The sequence below is a fragment of the Brachyhypopomus gauderio genome, chromosome 16, assembly GCF_052324685.1.
Source record: "Brachyhypopomus gauderio isolate BG-103 chromosome 16, BGAUD_0.2, whole genome shotgun sequence".
NCBI lineage: Eukaryota > Metazoa > Chordata > Actinopteri > Gymnotiformes > Hypopomidae > Brachyhypopomus > Brachyhypopomus gauderio.
The window spans coordinates 17,924,199-17,947,107 of record NC_135226.1 but is presented as its reverse complement, the minus strand read 5'-3'; the positions used below and the strand labels follow the sequence as shown (position 1 = coordinate 17,947,107).

The 22,909-nt window shown below is 37.4% G+C and overlaps 2 protein-coding genes across 30 annotated transcripts in view; one reads left to right on the top strand and one right to left on the bottom strand.

Annotated features, from left to right (window-relative positions):
- The window catches only part of grm5b (glutamate receptor, metabotropic 5b), a 206,611-nt gene that overhangs the window by 59,183 nt on the left and 124,519 nt on the right, over positions 1–22,909 (bottom strand). The gene's annotated exons all lie outside the window — the stretch shown is intronic.
- LOC143477522 (uncharacterized) lies at positions 1,605–16,127 on the top strand. Of its 29 annotated transcripts, XR_013121582.1 has the most exons (12): positions 1,605–1,659; positions 3,567–3,606; positions 4,239–4,274; positions 5,849–6,914; positions 7,736–12,724; positions 13,347–13,443; positions 13,688–13,750; positions 14,052–14,099; positions 14,397–14,805; positions 15,202–15,328; positions 15,436–15,614; positions 15,716–16,127. XR_013121582.1 is itself a non-coding variant. In XM_076976171.1 (8 exons), exons 4-8 carry the CDS (start codon positions 5,849–5,851, stop codon positions 14,114–14,116), a joined length of 1,338 nt encoding a protein of 445 aa, XP_076832286.1. In that variant the 5' UTR covers positions 1,605–1,659; positions 3,567–3,606; positions 4,239–4,274; the 3' UTR covers positions 14,117–14,565. The 29 variants fall into 29 exon arrangements, 13 of the variants coding, with proteins under 13 accessions (XP_076832286.1, XP_076832284.1, XP_076832288.1 ...); XR_013121577.1 differs by having other exon boundaries at positions 14,052–14,805; XR_013121581.1 differs by lacking the exon at positions 13,688–13,750 and adding an exon at positions 13,570–13,616 and having other exon boundaries at positions 14,052–14,805.

The following is a 22,909-nucleotide window of genomic DNA, read 5'->3' as shown; positions in this document are numbered from 1 at the left end:
ATTTGTCAAAACCTTAGGATTTTCTTGCTAATCTTAGCATTTCAGAGTCTGCTGAGTATTACAAGGTGTGATTTAAGGTGATGGAGTTAAAATGGTTAATGCCCCACATGTAAACACCACTCTTTAACCATTTTCATTTAGCTGACAAAATCTGTCACATGTGAATCTCAAACAAAACAAAGTGTGATGGCTTACTATACAATAAAATAACACAAATATTCTTATCTTTGCCTGTTTATGGTGTTCTCATCCCTAATCTAACATGTTCTCACTGTTGTGCCCATAGTAGGGAGGCCACTAGGAATGTGTATCTAACAAGACTTTGATGATAAGTAAAGCATACAGTTATATAGAGGTTGTGTGTGAAATGTGAATTACATATCTCTGTCCTCTCTTATGTCATTACAGGCTGTATAGAGGCCATGTGTTGAGAGTGTGGATGGAAAAAATTAAGCTAAATATCAGTTAGTGTGTTGGAAATGGCTAGAGAAATGTGTATATGAAGCATACAGGTAGTCCTGTGTGAATGTGTGGGGGAAAAAAGAAGCTAAATATCTGTATATTAGTCACTACTCAATGGTAGTTTGTTTTTGTGAGTGCATGTGAAAGAGAGAGGGGGGAGGGAGAGCCCATGGGTTGTAAAGTGTGTAAAGTGGGTAGTCCTGTGTGAGTGTTTGTGGAAAAAAGAAGTTCAATATCTGTTTATTAGTCACTGGGTAATGGGTAGAAATGGCTAGAGTTAGTGTGTATGTGAACCCTAACCCTAACCCTAGCAGCAGGAGAGGTCTGTTTAATGCCCACATGTAAACACCCCTCTTTAACCTTTTTCATGTAGCTGATAAAATCTGTCAAATGTGAATTTCAAACAAACCAAAGAGTGATGGCTTACTATACAATGACACAAAAATATTATTTTTGCCTGGATATATCAATACTGATTTCATTCTGGTTCCTACTCTGACATGTTCTCACTGTTGTGGCCATAGTAGGGAGGCCACTAGCAATATGTATATAACAAAACTTTAATGATAAGTAAAGCATACATAGTTATATAGAGGTTGTATGTGGAGAGTGAATTACATATCTCTGGCTAGAGTTAGTGTGTATGTGAAATCCATAGAGAGGCCTGTGTTTTTCTGAGTGTATGTGAAAGAGAGAAGCGGAAAGTCTTTACCTACAGAGTCTGTTGTTTATGGCCATAGGCCTACCAGGTTTGTTGTTTCTGGGCATACGGTCTCGGCTGCAGTATGCTTTTATAAGGAATGCCTAAGATGTTTTGAAATGTGTTTAATAATACTATCACCTTGGAGGAGTTTCCATTGTGTTTTTGTGTTGAAAAATAAAATTATATTTTGTGGATATTGGGTGTCTTCATTTTTCAGGGAGATGTATTAAGCAGTGCCAATTATTAACATTTACTTGGAATTTTTATGTGTAAAACGTGTACTAGGTTTTTACTAGTAATTTTTAATCAAAATATAACTAAGTAAAAAATACTTGCTTTCAGTGTAAAACGAAATACTTGCTTTCAGTGTAAAACGTGTACTAGGTTTAATTATGTGGGCGTTTCTTCTCGTGTACCCTGTTCCGGTCCGCGGAACCGCCCAGGACCATAATCCTGCCCAGCACGCGAGAGTTAGTCCTATGTTCCTTGGTGAGGTAAGATATCTTTTGTCATCTTTAACTAATGTAAGATATAATAATTGTCAGAAAGGTTTTTTTCAGATGTTGGATTTATGTTCTTGTGTGTGGTTAATTGTACTTTGTCTACATGTAGTGAGGGACATAATGGACTAAATAAAGGATTAAGGCGTGTTATAATGTGGTTAACGCGTTCCGTTCACGTCGTTGGGTGCGTATCATGCTAGCTAGTCAGTTTCGACCATTTAAACTGTCTTGTTTTTGACGTAGTTGCATTTTTGGTCTTATTTGTGGTTGTAAATTGTATTTAGATACAGTTTTAGTGTGGGAAATGGCTAATGGGGTAAAGAATGGAAGCTTATGGTGAAACTGCTAACATGGTGCGTTCATGTGGTTATGCCAGCAAGGCGTTTTGTGTGTTCCTTGTACTTAACGTAGAAGTGCATTTCATCGCGTAGTTTTTGTATTGTGTACCTTATTGTCTGTACATGCATATCCAAAGTTTATTGTAACGTTAAAATAGTTAAGTATTGTATAAGTGTGACGAATAATTTGTGGGTTTTTTTTTAACGTAATGGCCATGTAGCAGAGACACACCGAAGTTATGGTGTAACAGATTAAAGTGGTAATGTCGAGCACGATAGCGCTCGCTAAGGAATATGTAGCTAATGTGATTGTAAGTTTGAACATTTTACAATGAACATCTACATGTACTGATGTGTAAATGTACAAGCAGTTGATTCATTTATACATTCAGTTTTATGCTGGTATGGTAAGATATATTTTATGGTCTTTAACTAATGTAAGATGATAATTGTTTTTTGAATATGTTGGATTTATTTTCTTGTGTGTGGTTATTGTACTGCGTTTACATTTAGTGAGGGATTTAATGAGCTAAATAAAGAATTAAACCATATGTTATAATGTAGTTAAGTATATGGTGAAACTGCTATCATGCTGCGTTGCCGTGGTTGTGTGATCTGTTTATGGTTATTTGCGCTTCTTGGTAAAAGTTTCAGTGAGGCTGTAGTTAAAACTCTCCCAGATTCGAGTTACGCACCGGTGCGTTCATATGGATGTGTCTAGATATGTATATTATATCTAGTATAGTATGCTATATATATCTAGTATATAGTATGCTATAGAATAATATAGATGAATTGATATGTTTAGGCTATGTACAGTTTTTTATGGCTGTGTACAGTTTTTGTTTGTTTTTTATAGTTGCACACATGAAGTTTGACATTTTGATTCTCCATGAAGCTTGATGTGTAATACAAAGTCATTCATCAGTCATATTTTATCTAAGATCACACCTAAATAATATGATTTGTGCATTTTTTGTACACATTTGTATATACTACTTTATACTTGTAAACTACTATAGGCTATAGCCTATATTATGTTTCACTATTAAGTGAGGCAAACACTTGAGCAAACGTATTTCAAGCATCAATATAATTGATCTTTTTCAGTAAAGGTGTTGTTTCATGTGAAATATGCAAATATTTTGAAAATATGAATTCATATTTTCAGGTTTAGGATCATATTTATTTATGCAATACTCTAAGTCTCTAATGTAACATCATTAGGATGAGAGCTGAGATTGTTCTGAACATTTTGGTAGGATATGTGTAGGTAAAATGCTATAATTAAGTATGGTAAGAGACAAATGTATGAAAATGTGCTTAAACAGCAAAAAAGTCCTAGTCCTGGGAGGGTTAATGTAGGTAATGACATGATTCCTGTAGTTTAGTAGTAGTGTGGTTCCAGATTGTCTTGAATTATGGACTGTCTGCAATTATTTCGGATTATTTCTGTGAAAGAGGAAAAGCAGTTTGTAAGTTACCTGTGCTAAATGTAATGTAAATTTAAATATAGGCAATTGATAATACTGTATGTCATTATATTCTCTTTGTTTTCAGGAATGTGTTTGTGAAAGACTATTGAAAGAAGAAATTGAAGGTATGTTTTAAGCAATTAATGAAAATGAATTATTTGATGTTCCATGTAGTTCACTTAGTGCATTTCATTGTGTAGTTTAAGTATAGTTCACTTTATTGTCTGTATATGCATCATTCTCTAGGTGTATATTTATTGTATAATTTCAAGGTTTATTGTTACATTTAAAAAGTTAAGGATTGTATACGTGTGATGAAGAATGGGTTTGTGGTTACAGTAAAATGGCATCTGGTTTTTGTGTAGCAGATTACAGACTGCAGATGCTCGCTCTGTCTTCAAACGTAGACTGTAGACCTGTTCAATTTTTAAATGCACTTACTCAGCAGATATCATTTGCTGTTCTTAAATTGTATGTCTATCTGTCTGGTGGTTTGTGTTTCTTGGTAAAAATTTAACTACAGTTTCAGTCAGGATGTAGTTAATGTATGACATTGATTCCTGTAGTTTAGTAGTAGTCTGGTTCCAGAGTATCTTGAATTATGGGGTGTGATTATTTAGGATGATTTCTGTGAACAGATGCAAAGCACTTAAGTCACTCTGAATAAGAGTGTCTGCTAAATGTAATATCAAATTTGATCAATTGTCTATATTTAAATTTACAATATGTTGTCTGTCATTGTTCTTTATATTTTCAGTAATCTGTGAAAGACTGTAGAAAGAAGAAATTGAAGGTATGTTTTATGCAATTCCACATGTGTAGGGTATTGGCCTATTTAATCAATTATTGTAGATGTATACTTCTATAAATGCACATGTATTATAACTAAGACTAAATATATAAAAGTGTAAATACTTCTTTAGAGCACTGTTTTATTGTTTGCATGCCTTCAAGTATTGTAATGGTGTTTATTATTTATTACCATGTATTCTTGTGTCTGATTTATAGTTTCACTGTTGTGTAACATGCTAACTAAATATGCACTTGATTCATTCTTACTATTGCAGTTAGGTTTTCTTGTAAACAGTATTGTGTACAGGCTCTATTGTAACAGTAGCATCTATGTTAAATCTGGTAAAAGGGTATTGAGTACACAAAATAGAATCATACAGCTGATGTGCCAATGATGAAGCAAGAATGTCTTGGATGAAGACCTGCTGGATGAAGATGCATTACACACACAGCAAATTTTTTACCAATGTAGTAGAAAGGCACATTCATTTTAGTGTTAACTTTTGAATAAGTAGGTCATGAGATCCTAGGATTTGCTGTAGTGTTGTGTAAAGTCATGTAGGTATATTTAATCACTGGCCACTCACTATAAATGAACTAAAAGAAAATGAGTACATTTTACTATATTCAAATGTTTTGACTGCAGCTAACACATATTATAACAGAGTGTATATATAAAAGTATAAGTTGTTTCTTAGAACACTGATTTATTGTTTGCATACCGTCAAGTAGTGTAATATGGTGTTTTATAATTAATCAACAGGTATTCTTTCATGTGTATGGTCTATAGTTTTACAGTTGTGTAGTCTGTAAACTGACTGAGCATATGCACTTAAAGTACACATGCAGAGTTGATTTACTATTGCAGTTAGGTTTTCTTTAAACAGCATTGTGTATAGGCTCTATTGTAACAGTAGCATCTATGTTAAATCTGGTAAAAGGGTATTGAGTACACAAAATAGAATCATACAGCTGATGTGCCAATGATGAAGCAAGATTGTCTTGGATGAAGACCTGCTGGATGAAGATGCATCACACACACACACACAGCAAAGTTTTTACCAATGTAGTCGAAAGTCACATTCATTTTAGTGTTAACTTTTAAATAAGTAGGTGATATGTTAGGATTTGGTATACTTATTGCTGTAGTGTAGTGTAAAGCCATGTAGGTGTATGTAATCACTGACCACTCACTTTTTATGAACTAAAAAGAAAGTTGATACATTTCACCATATTCTCAAAACATTTTGACTGCAGCTAAAGCTTTTTTGTAAACAAATCAGTCATGCTGGTATTTAATATTTCTTTTAGTAATGTTACGGTAATGAAAATGACATATTTCATTGTTACAGATTACCCTCAGTTAAAATGTGTAACAAATGGAGTGATGACTACAGATGCTTGTGTGTTTGAAAGAGGTTTATTGTGATGCATTTTTTGTTTTGATGTTAAGTTGTTAGTAATGTATATTTAGTGATGTTTTATTGTGTGTGTAGATTTGTTGTATATGTATTGCTTGTTTCAGTATGGCATTTGAGTACATCAAGGCACTGAGAATGTTATGTTTGTGTTCAGATGCCCCGCACTAAAGCATCCCGACGGTCAGCTGCTGCCAAGAAGAGGATGGAGAAGAGGGTTGTGGCTCACACTGACGGGGTTATGCCTTCATCCCCTGACAAAAAGGTCCTGACTGACGCTGTTCCTGTGAGCCACAGTCCACCTGAGGCACAAGATGCACCTTCATCTCTGACTGACGGGGTTGTGACTTTATCCCCTGACGAAAAGGTCCTGACTGACGGGGTTATGCCTTTCCCCATTGATAAAAAGGCGGGGTTGCTCCCTGGTAGTAACCCCAGCAGCGATATAACATTTGCCTTCGGGCCGCAGCCTTTACCAATTGCCTTCGGGCACAAAGCTTACAAAACCTTTGAACATTTACATGAACGTGTACCTTTAACTGTTTCTGATAAATATCCCGAATTTAAGATGCTGAGAGGTTCTTTTCATCAAGCTCATTCAAGGTTTGGTATTAATAATAACAAGCAGTGTGTTGCAAATAGTGTAACTGCTATCATGACCGCCAAAGTAAAAAATGTGTTGACTTGGACAGTGAGAGACCTGGATGATGTTCTGATAAATGGTGACAGACTCTACAGCAGCATTAGAAAAGCAGGCAGAATTCGTGATTCATTAGGCTATTTGTATGTCACAGACTTGCCAACTGAGCATACTTTATATGATTACAAGTTTTCAATAAATTGCCATGATGAAATGTTTTGTGGTAAGTTTGGCGTCACCGATTACGGAGAGTTACAGCATGTGCTCATGTCACATGACGAAGCAATAAGGAGAGTGTTTATGCAGTTTGATGCGTGTTTGTTTAACATCAAAGAGAGTACGTGCGCTATCGTTAAAGAGGGCTCCTTATATGTACTTATTGATTCTCATTCTCGAAACGAACATGGTGCATATACAAAAATTTCAGGTACGAGTGTTGTCGCATACCATGCCAACATTGACTCTTTGCTGAACTACATTATGGTCCTAGGTATGTCATTGTGTGCTGAAGGTACAGAATTTGAAGTCACTGGAGTTGTTGTGAACGTGACTGGCAGAAGCACAGCGGAAGAGAAAACACAAGGTGGGTTGTCTGTCACTACACACCGAGAACTCTACAGCAGTGTGCTAAAACGAAATCGTAACACAAATGAAACTAAGAAAGGTGACGCATTTGACCGTTCACAACCCTGTAGCAAAGCAAACGTGCAAAGTAAACGCAAAGCAGCTGAAAATGATTCCCAGGTGAAAACAGTACCCGAATTGCATGTTGGTAAACGAATTAAGCATGTAAACAACCTTACCGATGTATCCATGAGAAATGACAGCGACGTGCTGATTGGCGATACACACCATGAATACTTTCAGTTTTCTCCATTGACAGTGAAACAGCAGAAGACGTTATGTTTAAGGCAAAACGTTGTGTACATAGAACATGCTCGTAGAGACCTCGTCGTACCAGTACCGATGGGTGATCCTTGTGAAACCAAAACTATCGTTGGTGACGGCAACTGTTTTTTCCGATCACTGGCATTTGCTATTAGCGGAAGCGAGAAAGAACACAGAAAAATACGACGTGCTGTAACAACAGAAATGGAGAGAAACGACTCTAAGTACATTAACTGTCTTCGACAAGGGTTTTCATCTGTTGCAAATTATCTTGCTACTTCCCGAATGAAATACGTGGGAACCTGGGCTACTGAAGTTGAAATACAAGCTGCAGCAAACCTAATCGGCGTGAATATTTTCACATTCACTAGAAATACGTGGCTAAAATATTCATCTTGCAACAGTTGCAACCAAGATGCAGGAATTTATCTCCAACATTGTAGCGAGTCTCATTATGAAGTAGTGACATGTGTTAAAGTGCCTGATGGACAGACCTGTGCTGTTCTATGTTTACAGAGGTGTGAGAGCAGAAAGTCAGAAACTAAGTGCAATCGCTCTGAACTTGAGAAACGGAGAATCAAATATGGAACAAGCCAAGAGAAAAAGGAGGAAAAGATTCAGAGAACACTGAAACGATACCATGAAAATGAAATATACAGAGATAGTGTCAAAACACGTAGCAGTGTTGAATACGCAACGAATTTGCAACATAAAGAAAGAAATAAACAGTTAAGCATGAACAAATATGCTACGGATATTGAACACAGAGGAAAAGTTAAACAAGCAAGTGTAAACAAATATGCGACGGATATGGAACACAGAGGAAAAGTTAAACAAGCAAGTGTAAACAAATATGCGACGGATATGGAACACAGGGAACACGTGAAACAATTAAGTATTAATAAATATTCTACAAATGCACATCACATAGAGGCTCTAAAAAGAAAGAGTTTTGAAGCTTATCATACCGATGCACAACATCAAGCGGCTAAGAAACAGAGAAGTTTTGAAATGTATCATACCGATCCTCAACATCAAGCAGCTAAAAAACAGCGGAGTTTAGAAGCTTATCATACCAATCCGGAATATCAAGCAGCTACAAAACAGAGGAGTTTTGAAGCTTATCATACCAATCCGGAATATCAAGCAGCTACGAAAAAGAGGAGTTTTGAAGCTTATCATACCAATCCGGAATATCAAGCAGCTACGAAACAGAGGAGTTTTGAAGCGTATCATACCAATCCGGAATATCAAGCAGCTACGAAACAGAGGAGTTTTGAAGCGTATCATACCAATCCGAAATATCAAGCAGCTACGAAACAGAGGAGTATGGAGAAGAGTTTTGAAGCTTATCATACCGATGCACAACATAAAGCCGCTAAGAAACTGAGAAGTTTTGAAATGTATCATACTGATCCTCAACATCAAGCAGCTAAAAATCAACTTGGTATTGCGAGGTATAAAACAGACAGCTGTTACGCTAATGCTACTAAAATCAGAAGTAAAGAAAGACAGAACACAGAAAAAAATAAACACAAAGATATTAACTATGTGATTGAAAAGTTCAGAGAGAAAATAAGTACAGGTCCTGAATATGTGTGTTCAGTATGCCATCGATTATTGTTCAAGAATCAAGTACTCAAATGCAGAAAAGATACATATCTCAACAAAGCCCAGGTGGTTGTTTCCATAGCAGAGAGATGTATTACTGACACATACTTACATCGATGTAGTCATACCTGTGTTCCTAAGTGTAACATTCAAACTGGCCCTGCTGGATCACTGTGGATTTGCTACACATGTCACAGAAAGATTCTTAATGGGAAAATGCCAGAAGAAAGTGTTATGAACAATCTTGCACTAGAACCAATTCCTGCTGAACTGCACAATCTAAACTCACTTGAACAACATCTGATTGGGATGAATATTCCATTCATGAGACTTGTGTCTTTACCAAAAGGTGGACAGAATGGTGTTCATGGACCTGTTGTGTGTGTTCCATCTAACATTACAGATGTAACTGAAGTGCTACCAAGAACAGAAAATGTTGATTTGATGATTCGCATAAAACTAAAGAGGAAATTGACTTACAAGGGGCACTATGAGTACAAATTTGTTAATACAGAAAAAATAAAGGATGCATTATTGTACCTCAAACAACATAATGACTTTTACAGAGATGTGACATTTAATAATGACTGGGTCAATCCCCTAAATCAAACTGAACATGAAACACAAGAGCCTGATGACACATGTACACAGCATGTTGATGAGGAAAACACTGAGAATAATGAATCTGAAGATGTGGATATAGATGAAACCTTGCACGACAGACAACAGCATGGTATGTTTATGGACACATGTTTACAACCGGTTGATATTGCACAAGAGGTTTTGGATCAGCACTTTGATGGCATAATGTCGGTGGCACCTGCAGAAGGTAATAATCCTGTAAGGCTCTTGAATGATCATTCAAATGAGGCTAAGTGTTTTCCAGTCCTATTTCCAAATGGTATGGGTACTTTTCATGACCACAGAAGAGAGAAACTTACACTGAGCAGATACTTGAACACCAGAATACTCAACGCAGACGGACGTTTTGCAAAGAACTTGGATTACATTTTTTATGGTCAATATTTGTCAGAGTTAAATCAGATTGTATCAAATGTGTCTATTGCATTGAGAAAAGGACATGATACAAGCAACAAACCTGGGATTACGTCAGAAATGTTGACTAACAGAGAAGCCTTGCAGAACATTTTCAATTTTGATGAAGGGTATAAATTCTTAAGACCTATTCGTGGCACACCTCCTTTCTGGCAAAGTGTTCAAAAAGACCTGTTTGCCATGGTACGACAACTGGGTATTCCCACATGGTTTTGCTCATTTTCATCTGCTGATCTGCGGTGGCCAGAATTATTACAAACCATTCTCAAACAAGAGGGGAGAGAAACTTCTACTGATGATCTAGACTGGTCAGAAAGATGTGCTCTATTAAAAACGAACCCTGTCACAGCAGCCAGGATGTTTGAACATCGATTCCACTGTTTCCTTAAAGATGTGATTATGTCTGAAGCCCAACCAATTGGCGAGATTGTTGATTATTTTTACAGAGTTGAATTTCAACAGCGTGGCTCACCTCACACTCACTGCTTGTTTTGGGTGAAAGATGCACCTCAAGTGGACAAAAATGATGATGATGAAGTTGTGTCATTTGTAGATCACTATGTGACATGTGAAATGCCATCGGAGGATGACAAAGAAATGCATGAAATTGTTTCCAGTGTACAACAACACAGCAAAAGACATTCAAAATCATGCAGAAAAAAGAAAACAACTTGTCGTTTTAATTTTCCACGTCCACCGAGTAGCAGAACATTTATAACAAGGCGTAAAACTGACAATCCTGAAAAAGATGCTAAAGAGAAAGATGAGAATTATGTGGAATCAGCCAAAGGTAATAACATGCCTTCAATGGAAAAAGATGTAGCAGAGGCTATCATGAAAAAAGTAAAAGATGTGTTATTGAATACAGATGTTATCTTTGATTCTACTGAGGAGTTATTTGCTTCGCTTGGTATAAGTCAAGAGATATTTGAAGCTGCTTACATCCGAGTGTCCCGAAAAACTACTTTTGTCCTAAAGAGAAAACCAGGTGACATATGGGTAAACCAATACAACAGAGATCTTATACGTTGTTGGAATGCAAATATGGACATTCAGTTTGTAGTCGATGCATATTCCTGCATTGTGTATATAATCTCTTACATTTCCAAAGCTGAGAGAGAGATGGGATTGCTTTTGTCACGTACTCAAAAAGAAGCCACAGAACAAGGCAACCTTGATGCTAAACATGCTTTACGGAAACTCGGAAGTGTATTTTTGCACAATCGTGAAGTTTCAGCTCAGGAAAGTGTGTACCGACTTACTAACATGAAACTGAAAGAAGCCTCTCGCAAAGTGCAATTTATTCCTACTGGTGATAACGTAGTGAGAATGAGTCTTCCACTTCACGTAATACAAACGCGAGCTGAATATGACAATGACGATAATCAAAACGTATGGATGAACAGCATCACAGACAGATACAAATATAGACCAAAAACAGACGAATTTTCCCAGATGTGTTTAGCCAGTTTTGCATCGGAGTACAGAATATTGTCAAAATCAGAAAGTTCAGCTCGTGATGCCATAAAGTTGGACAAAAGCTTAGGATTCATAAGGAAACGGACACGAACAGATGCTGCTGTTGTGCGATACGCTCGCTTTTCACCCACAAAACATCCAGAGAAGCATTATCAAAGTATTTTGCAATTGTTTTTGCCTCATTATTTGGATTGTCAACTGAAGCCACCGACTTTCAACACTTATGAGGATTTTTATAAGACTGGGTTTATCAAATATTCTGATGAAGAAGTCCAATCAGTCAAAACAATAGTAGACTTAAATATGTCATATTTCGAGAAAGATGCTGACACAATAGACGAAGCCGAAGAACAGTTAAAAATAAACGGTGCAGTGGAAGATGCTTGGGCAGAAATCTGTCCAGAGAACGAACGTGAACGTTTAGAATGTCTTGACAGAAAAGAAAATCCTACTGACGAAACAGAGCAAAATATTTCTGCTGCTGACATACCTGATTTATTACCAACTGAACCACACTGTACTATAGGAAAAGAGCAAGGTATGCGAAAAGAGGAAGCAATGTACGTGCTTCGTTCACTAAATGAACAACAGTCTGAAATATTTTACAAAATTCGACATTGGTGTTTAGAAAAGACACTTGCTAAAAACCCGCAGCCATTTCATGTGTTTATATCTGGTCCAGGTGGTGTTGGAAAATCCATGTTAATCAAAGCAATATACTACGAATCATGTCGCATCCTGTCACAATTGTCAGATAATCCAGATGAGACGCATGTGTTAATAACAGCTCCAACTGGTGTAAGTGCATTTAACATCGATGCTGCAACAATACACAACTGTTTCTCTATATCACCCGAGGTAACGCTGCCTTATCAACCGCTGGGAGATGAAAAAATTAATTCACTGAGAGCTAAATTGGGAAATCTACAAATAGTTATTATTGATGAAATCTCAATGGTTGATCACAAACTTTTATCGTATATTCATGGCAGATTAAGACAAATTAAACAACAAGGAGATTATTCTGCTTTTGGAAATGTGTCTATAATTGCAGTTGGAGATTTTTATCAACTTTCTCCTGTGAAAGGAAAATCTCTATACACTGAGCCTAAAGGTGTAAATCTATGGCAGAACCACTTTGCATTGGTTGAGCTGTCACAAATCATGAGACAAAAAAACATGGAGTTTGCTCAGTTACTGAGTCGTTTAAGGAAACACAAAAGACAAGATAATTTGTCAGAACATGATGTGAATATGTTGAAACTATGTGAAACAGGTGGTGAACTGGACAGTACTGCTCTGTATATTTATGCAACAAATGCTGAAGTGGATGATCACAATGCAAACATGTTGAAGAAGGTATGTGCAGACATTACTATCATTCATGCGCAGGACTTTGAAAGGGTTGCAAAAACAGGTCGGCTGGAAAGAATGCATGGACATCATGTTCATACTACCCACACGTCTTTACCAGAATCTCTTCACATCGCTGTAAATGCTCATGTTATGCTTCTTAAAAACATTGATGTGGCAGATGGACTTGTAAACGGTGCATTTGGTACAGTTGCTGAAGTGTGTTTTGATTGTGAAGATGACTTTCCAGCCAAAATATATGTCACATTTGAAAATGAAAGAATAGGAAATAAATTAAGAGCAAAACATCCTTGTTTAAAACCAGGATTTGAAAAAGCCACTCCTATTTTCCCTGAAGAAGAAAGAGTGACAAAAAGTGGTGGAATGCGACGTCAGTTTCCCCTGAAATTAGCTTGGGCTTGCACTGTTCACAAAGTACAAGGTCTTACTGTGGAAAAAGCTGTTGTGTCACTAAAAAAGATATTTGCAGCAGGACAAGCATACGTGGCCTTGAGTCGTGTAACATCTTTGGAAGGGCTTAAGATAAAAGATTTCAAAGAGAGTGCTATTTATGCAAAAGAAGACATTGAACAGTCATTACAAAACATGCCTTTATTTATTGAACCAGTGACAGAGCTGCCATCTCCCTCTGGGTCATACAAGATTCTTCTGCACAATGTTGAAGGACTAACATGCCATGTGGAAGACCTGAGACATGATACGAGGTACATGGAAGCTGACATTATTTGTGTGACAGAAACTTGGTTACAACCAAATGATTGCAACATTGATATTGAATTATCTGAATTTACATTCTATAGTAAACCCAGATATTTTTCATATGACACTAGTCAGGAGATGTTTGCTGACTTGAAGGATCGACAACATGGTGGTGTTGGTGTGTATTATAAACAACATACTGGTTGTAGTATTGTTGATTTACCATGCATTAACATTGAATGCCTGCAGTTCATCCTACCTCAGCTGAATACAGCAGTGGCAGTTCTGTACAGACCTCCTTCCTACAATCTGGTAATGTTTCGAAATAACTTGATACACTTGATTTCTCATATTGACAGATTCCCAGGAAGAAAAGTGATCATGGGAGATTTCAATGAAAATCTTTTTGTAACAAGTACAATCAGTAATACTATGCAACTCCATGGCTTTACTCAGGTTATAAGAGAACCAACAACTGAATATGGCACTTTGATTGATCATGTATATATCAAAGATGTTTCTGCAGAAGATGTCAGTGTTTCTGTTATGCCAACATATTTCAGTTTTCATGAATGTGTTATACTGAACTGTTTTCATTAATCTTCAATTTCAGCTGAATACAACAGTGGCAGTTCTGTACAGACCTCCTTCCTACAATCTGGTAATGTTTCAAAATAACCTGATACACTTGATTTCTCATATTGACAGGTTCCCAGGAAGAAAAGTGATCATGGGAGATTTCAATGAAAATCTTTTTGTAACAAGTACAATCAGTAATACTGTGCAACTCTATGGCTTTACTCAGGTTATAAGACAACTAACAACTGAACATGGCACTTTGATCATGTATATATCAAAGATGTTTCTGCAGAAGATGTCAGTGTTTCTGTTATGCCAACATATTTCAGTTTTCATGAATGTGTTATACTGAACTGTTTTCATTAATCTTCAATTTCAGGTACTTAACGTTTGCTGACAGTTTGCTGACACTTTACTGACAATTTGGTGACACTTTGAACTAAAACCTTTGATTATCTTAAATCTATCTATCTATCTATCTATCTATCTATCTATCTATCTATCGTGAGGCACAACTTGAAGCATCGACGATGTGGGGGGTGGGGGATACAGGGGGTAAACTATCTGGACGGCCTCTTGTGGGAACAGACTAAGGAGCTGAGAGTGCCCTATTAACTGGTTCACAGCATTTTATTTTATTGTGTATATTATTTATTTTGTTTTTTATTTTATTATGTGAAAAGTATTCATATAAAATACAGGCCAAATATTTAACAAGGCAAAACAGTTCTCAGATCATCTGTCAAAGGACTGTTGCCAAAAATCACACTTCAGGATTGAATCCACAGGTAAGACAATTACCAACAAGCACTAGACTTGTGCATTTAAATTCACATGTAATCCTGCACAAACCAAAATTCCTGATTAAAGGCTGGACCTATTGGTCAGAATTTAAAGTGCTGCCTACATGTCTGCAGAGGTGTCAATTCCAGGTTCAGAAAGTAAAAGTCCTCACCAGGATTTTGTTCAAGCTTGCTAGATTTTTTAATTAGTGCAATCTAGGTAAAATTAGTGGAATCAACACAATCCAGGAAGCCTGAGCAAAATCCTGGTGAGGACTTTTACTTTCTGAATTGACACCTCTGCATCTCTGGGAACCTGGTGTCATACAGGAAAGCCATGAATGTCCTTCTAATGTCCTTCTAAGTGTCATCATTCTAACTACATACTACTGTCCTTCTAAGTGTCATCATACTACAGGGACAAGTTGCAGTCAACTACCAAGGATGTGACATCAAGCACATATGGAATAATTTGCGTGCTATCACAGATCATAGAGATGGACAAATTTTGATCTGCTGCATTCAGCAGGTAAGCTGTTCTATTGTGATTTGGTGACAAACAACTGTATGTACAGTTAAACTACCATTGTACTGTGACAGGTGCGCATTAACCATGTCTGTGTCTGATGTGCTCAGATCTTTATGGATGGTTCCTTGACACATGGCATGTGGTCTTGATGGCATCAGGGTGCACTGTAGGACCATGTTAGAGTGATCTACCAATGATGTAATATCTAGCACATGTGGATTGGCAGGCATTCTTATCACAGAATTAAAAGGTGGACAGATATGTGATACAGATGTTCCTGCTGCAGGTATGCTAAACATATTTCATATTCCTTTAGAGATCAGACAAACACCTTCACTCTAACTGTCAAAGCTGCACCTTAACTATCTCTCTATTTGATGTGCTCAGATGATTCTTCAGGAAAATTCAGTCACACAAGTCCTTTCCACCTGAGGCTCAACTTCCATATTGGAGGGACTGTGACTACTAGCTGGGCTCCCAATGGAGGATGGGTTCCCTTTTGAGTCTTGGTCCTCCCAAGGTTTCTTCCTAATCATGCCAAGGGAGTTTTTCCTTGCCACTGTCGCCCCTGGCTTGCTCATTAGGGATATGGACCCATGCGCTTGTAAAGCTGCTTGCATACTGCACATAGAGATATATAGATGTCTACACATATTGTGATTACTAACTACAGGTCTGCTTTGAACTCAATAATGACAAAATTTAAATTTACTGTGGACTGTATTATTATCTGATGTTTATTTTATTTGCTGTGAACCAGTACAGGGCACCTCAGCTCCATAGTGAGGGATTATTACAATAGTTGTACTATAAATTATTATTTATTTATTTTTTATTATATTTATCTAGATCAATATTTTTTATGAAATGGTCTTAAATAAACAGACTGAACATGAAAAGATTTGCATTGTGTTGATTGTCAGTTATAAATAAAATACATTATGTTTATAAAGAGGTTGTCTTGTGTGTTATTATATTGACAATGTGCACTGGTCTCAAATAAACAAAGCCCAAATATGAAAATATATTTGCATTGTTGTGTTTGTCAATATATATAATGTTCTGACAATTTTATGTAAATGAAAATCACATACACACTTGTTTTTAGGAAATTATGATTAGGGTTAGATACAATCACATGCAACATTTTAGTCAGTTTTCAAACACACATACTGTTAAAGCCATTTTCTATAAATGACTAGGACCCATAATTCCAGATGTAAAGTACCAAAAGTATATAAGAGCATGTCTTTGTGGCATAATATTTTTTAAGTGAGTGTGTAAATGTAGGAATATATATCAACCTATTTGAAAATGGCTTTCTGGCTTGGTGAGTGTGCATATGTGTGCACTGGATATATGTGCATGACCATGTGCATGCATGCATGAGTGTCCACATATGTCTATGCACGTGTGTGTTAGGGTTATCAGGACCAGAGGCCTTAATCACTTTGATCGTGTGAGGTGAAATAATCAGAGGTGGACATTACAGGTTCAGAAAGTAAAAATCTTCACCAGGATTTTACTGAAGCTTGCTAGATTTTCCAATTAGTGCAATCCAGGTAAAATTAGTGGAATCAACACAATCCAGGAAACCTGAACAAAGTTCTAGTGAGGACATTTACTTCCTGAACCTGGAATGCCCACCTCTGGAAATAAGCCTCTTGAATGCAGATACTTGGTGCACATAGCCTGTATAAAGAGACCTCCACATATCATGAGTGATCATGAGAAAACTTTATGAGAAATGTTGAAAACATTGATCTTTTGACCTTTAAACAATGTGCTGTATTTTAGAAGGGAAAAGTCTAAAAACTATATGTGCATTTCAAATTTTGTCTCACAGCTCCATCTACTGGCCAAATAATTTGCAACTTTTGACACTTTTGCATGAAAGAGGTTTGTATGTCTTTGGTAAATATATACTATAATAAAAATATATACAGTACAGTGTAGTTAGTGTCTGATGGGGACCCAGTGATGAAGAGAAATGTTTAACAAAGCTGTTAGGACAGATTTGCACATTTTGACCTTTTGACTAGCGGTACCTTGTATTTTATATGATCAGAAAAGCATTTATTTACAATACAGGCAAAACCAACACAATCAAGTACTCAGGTTATTTTGTCCATAGAAGAATGAGGACATCATCACAGTTCAGGACTAATCCACAGATCAGCAGATCATCCAAAAGGCAGTAGACATGGACACAGCTTAATATATAGATGGACCCAGTTAACAAATAACAGGCCATTGAGGCACTAAAGACAAAAATACATTGTATTGGAAAAAATGATTCAGATCATAGAACTAAATCACATGCTGAGATTAGCTTACTGTGTGTATAAGTGTCGGTGTGGTGTTTCAATTAAGCAATACTTTTCAGTCAGTTCCAGTATTTGGCCAGTTTAGAGAATTAAAAGGTTAATTTCTGGTCCATCAGTGCACTTTTTGTTATGAGATGTAATTGCAATGTTATAGACCTCATTGATCTGAATCATACAAGCCCCATTACTTGTCTGTATTCTGCATTAACAGCATAGCTGCATGAGTTTTTATGATTTCTTAGGTTTTTGGGTACTGTAGCGCCCCCGACAGGCCAATTTGAAGCAAACTTGGCCTACCTCACAGGGACCTCAGTGTATAAAAGCCTATTAAATTGGGAGTTGAGCACTTGCATGGTTTATGAGTTAAAGCAATAAAGGTCATTTATGGCATGGCCAGAAGGATATAATGGAAAGATTGACCAATCAGAAAACCAAAAATGCAACATTTTTTCCATATTTATTTAACTACAGTGTCTACAGATTATGCCTATGCCACTTTTGCCATCATTGGATCAAATTCTTAGGACTAGTTCTTAAAGAGCTATTTTCAAACAATTGATAAATGTGACAAAAGTATGCATTTTTTAATAAGACTTGTAATTGGAAAGTTGTCAGGTCTACTGCAAGGAATAAAAAGAATCAAGTTGCGTGTTCCTAAGTGAAAATTTGGAGGAGTTATGCATGATTTTCAAAAACAGCGCCACCTAGTGGCCAAATGTTTCAACACTGCACAGTATGACACATAGTCCTGGGATATGCACAGTGGTGAGGTTTCATGTTGATTGGCCAATGGTAAGTCTGTCAAATGGCCAATTAATTCAAATAAAAATTAATTGGCTCATGGCGGCCATGTTTTTTGAGTGATGAGGTCATCATTGTGTGCCTTGATACCACTTGGGCCCCTGATGATGCCTGTAAAGTTTGGGCTTGATGTGACTAATGGTTTCTGAGAAACAAATTTCCCCATGTTATAGCGCCCCCTATTGGACAATCGTGGCCAGCTTTGACCTGTGACCTCTGAGTCATGTGCCCTAACAACTGATAAATTTTCATAAAGATAGGTCAAAGCATTGCTGAGATATAGCTGCTGAAGTCAATTTGGCCACGCCTCAGAGCTATTGATTGACATGTGACAACCAGACTGTATACCAATGTCACAGTTTTGTTGATGTTCCTTGATAATGAGATTCTTGTGAATATTTTGACACCAAGATTGTGGTGATCAGATGAAAAACCAGGGACTAGTATGAAAAAGTAGGTTTTGCATATTATGCAAATTAGCAAAAAATCTAAGTAGGCGGAGCTTAATGGTTCTTGAGGCTTTTTTGTTTGTCTAGAGCCAAGGAATGCACCTGAAGTGGAATTTTGTTTCTACGACCTACGGGGTGGGAGATATGGACCAAAACGCAAAATGCTGCGCTATAGCGCCACCATCAGGCCAATGTGGGTCTCTGTACTTTAGCACGGTCCCGCAAACAGACTACACCAGTCTGCCAAGTTTGGTCTTCCTGGGCCTTACGGTTTAGGCTGCAGTATGCGTTTTATCCGGAGAAAAATAATAATAATAATAAGAAGAAAAAAAAAAAAAAAAAAGAAGAAAAATTCGAGCAATTACAATAGGTTTCCCACACTACGTGTGTGAACCCTAATAAGAAAGAAAAATCCGAGCAATAACAATAGGTTTCCCACACTATGTGTGTGAACCCTAATAAGAAAGAAGAAAAAACCTAACAATAACAATAGGTTTCCCACACTACGTGTGTGAACCCTAATAAGAAAGAAAAATCCGAGCAATAACAATAGGTTTCCCACACTATGTGTGTGAACCCTAAATATAGCCGCAAGCGGCAATTGGCGGGTTCACACACGAATAGGCTTCTTGGCCTCAATAGGCAGAGGCCCAAAAGGTCCTTTAGACCCCAAAATGTGAAAAGAAGCTGTTTGAGTGGAAAAAATGCACAAATAAATCAATGTGCAAAAAAAGGTTCAGTTGAGGCACTAAAGGCCCAAAAGGATCAAAATAATGTGTATTGGCAAAATTATTCAGATCACAGAACTAAATCACATGCTGAGATCAGCTTTGTGTGTGTTTGTGTGGTGTTTCATGTGAGCAATAGTTTTCAGTCTGTTCTGGTGTTTGGCCACTAGATGGGACCCAAGTACTACCATACTGATATCTCATTAATCTCATTAATGAAATAGGACATTTTGGTGACTTAAAAGGTTCATTTCTGGTCAGGCAGTGTACTTTATGTAAAAAAAAAAGATTCAGTTGAGGCACTAAAGGCCCAAAAGGATCAAAATAATGTGTATTGGCAAAATGATTCAGATCACAGAACTAAATCACATGCTGAGATCAGCTTTGTGTGTGTTTGTGTGGTGTTTCATGTGAGCAATAGTTTTCAGTCAGTTTCGGTGTTTGGCCACTAGATGGAGCCCAAGTACTATCATACTGATAACTCATTAATCTCAGTAATGCAATGACATTTTGGTGAATTAAAAGGTTCATTTCTGGTCAGGCAGTGCACTTTTTGTTATGAGATGTAATTGCAATGTTATAGATCTCATTGAGCTGAATCATACAAGGCCAATTACTTGTCTGTATTATGCATAACAAGATTGCAGCATGCGTTTTTATGATTTTATAGGTTTTTGGGTACTGTAGCGCCCCCGACAGTTTGAACCAAACTTGGTATACCTCACAAAGACCTCAGGCTATAAATGGTTTTTTGAGTGATGATGTCATCATTGTGTGTCTTGATATCACTTGGGCCCCTGATGATGCCTGTAAAGTTTTGGCTTGATGTGACTAATGGTTTCTGAGAAACAGTTTTTCCCATGTTATAGCGCCCCCTATTGGACAATCGTGGCCAGCTTTGACCTGTTACCTCTGAGTCATTTGCCCTAACAACTGATAAATTTTCATGAAGATTGGTCAAAGCGTTGCTGAGATACAGCTTCTTAAGTAAATTTGGCCACTCCTCTGAGCTATTGATTGACATGTGACAACCAGACTGTATGGAAATGTCGAAATGTTTGATAATGAGATTCTTGTGAATATTTTGACACCAAAATCGTATAAAAAAGTAGTTTTGCTTATTATGCAAATTAGCAAAAAATCTAAGTGGGCGGTTCTTGAGGCTTTTTCGTTTGGCTTGAGCCAAGGAATGCAACTGAAGTGGAATTTTATTTCTAGGACCTACAGTGTGGGAGATATGGACCAAAAGAAGAAGAAACAACCTAACAATTACAATAGGTTTCCCACACTATGTGTGTGAACCCTAATAATAAGAAAAATTTCAGCAATTACAATATGTTTCCCACGTATTGTGTGGTGGTTGACGGGGGGATGTTTGTGTGAGTGGCAGCGTGTGTGGGAGACTGTGGCTCTGTGTCACTCCCTGCTGAACCTGTGACTGAGATGCAAACACTTGAGTAAGCATGTGTGTGCCTGTGCTTGTGCACGTGTGTGTTTGTGTCGTCACTGGGTAGGTATGGCTAGGGCAATGTGTATTTGAAACCCATAGGTAGGCCAGTACATGTGTGTGTGCATGTGTAATAGACTGAGAGAGATAGGCTTGGTGTGATTGAGAGTGTTCATGAATTAGGGCTGTATATGTGAATGTGTGTGTTTGTGTTTGCGTATAATGGGCAATATTATGCCTTAACATACTATGTGAGTTGGATGTGAATTGAAATATGAACAGCTTGAGAAATCTGTACACTCCAGTGCACTGATGATTTCTGCATTCACGTGGACTTTCTTTCATCGTAAGACACTATGAAGCACTACAGGACTCACACAATGCTTGAAAAATACTGCAATTAATGGGCCACTTGTTATGCACATTTGCACCTCTACCATGACATTTGTTGCACAGATTGGCTACTGGTGTTTAGTCGTCTTCTCATACCACATACAGAAGCACTATCATAGTGCCTACGACTTCTCAGGAATGACAACTAAGTAGATGACTATGCTTGTCGTAATCATAATTATGAGTTATTTCTTGTAGGACTACATTGTTTAACATGCTGTATATATCCTTCACACAGCTCTTATTGATTGTCAGTTGTTTATCTTTGTAAACCAAAACAAACCCATCACTCATCATTTCATCTTTAATAAAAATATTTGCCAATCATCTACTCGTGTACATTGTGACTTTCACTCAGTTTGCATATATAAACCACTTGGCCTTTGACTGCACGTGTGTGTGTGTGTGTGTGTGCGTGCGTTAAGTGGTTAAGTGCTCAGCAACCTCTAGATGGAAGAGTAAAAGGGAAAGGCTACATATTGCTTTTCCTCACCTAGTTGAGCTCTGAAATCAAGCCCTCCCCAAAACTGGGCAGAGCTGTGGGCTGAGGAGTCAGACTCACCCTGGCATTCGCTGTTTAGACTTTCACTACACAGCAGTGAGTGTGTGTATAATGGGCAGTGTCAGTTGTCACAGTGAACTCACATGTCTGACAAGACAGGAGTGTGCCTGTGACGTTTGGTGTGAGTACATGAAAGCATTCATGAGCTAGAGCTGTATTTGTTTGTGTATGTGTGTGTGTGATAGAGAGAGTGTGTGAGTGTTATCAAAAACAAACTAAATGTTAGTTTGTGCATGTGATTGTTAGTCCCTGAAGTATGGATAAGAATGGCTAGGGCAGTGTAGTTATGGGGCAGTTGCAATATGAAATATATATGTCATGAAGAGGTTTTAGGAGTGTCAGTTGTCACAGACAACTCACATGTCTGATGATGGTGTATGTAGTGTATGTGCTGAACCTATGACTGAGATGCGTAAGCATGTATGTAATCACTGGGTAGGTATGGGTGAAGCAATGTGTATATGAAACCAATAGGTAGGCCAGTGCATGTGTGTGCATGTATAATAAAGAGAGAGAGAGAGAGAGAGAGAGAGAGAGAGAGAGAGAGAGAGAGAGAGAGAGAGAGAGAGAGAGAGAGAGAGAGAGATAGGTTTGTTGTGATTATGTGAAAGTGTTCATGAGTAAGGGCTGTATGTGAATGTGTGTCTGTGTGTGTATAATGGGCAGTGTTAGTTGTCACAGTGAGCATGTCTGACATAATATGGTGGAGTGTGTAATACAGAGAGAGATAAGAGGGAGAAAAGACCATGTGTAGTGAGTACTGTAGGTAGATCTGTGAGTGTTTATGCTATATGTGATACGTTTTGATTAGAATGCTTGAAGTGGATTTCTTAATGAGAAGTCTAGACAATAGGCCTATGAGGCAGTAAAAAAC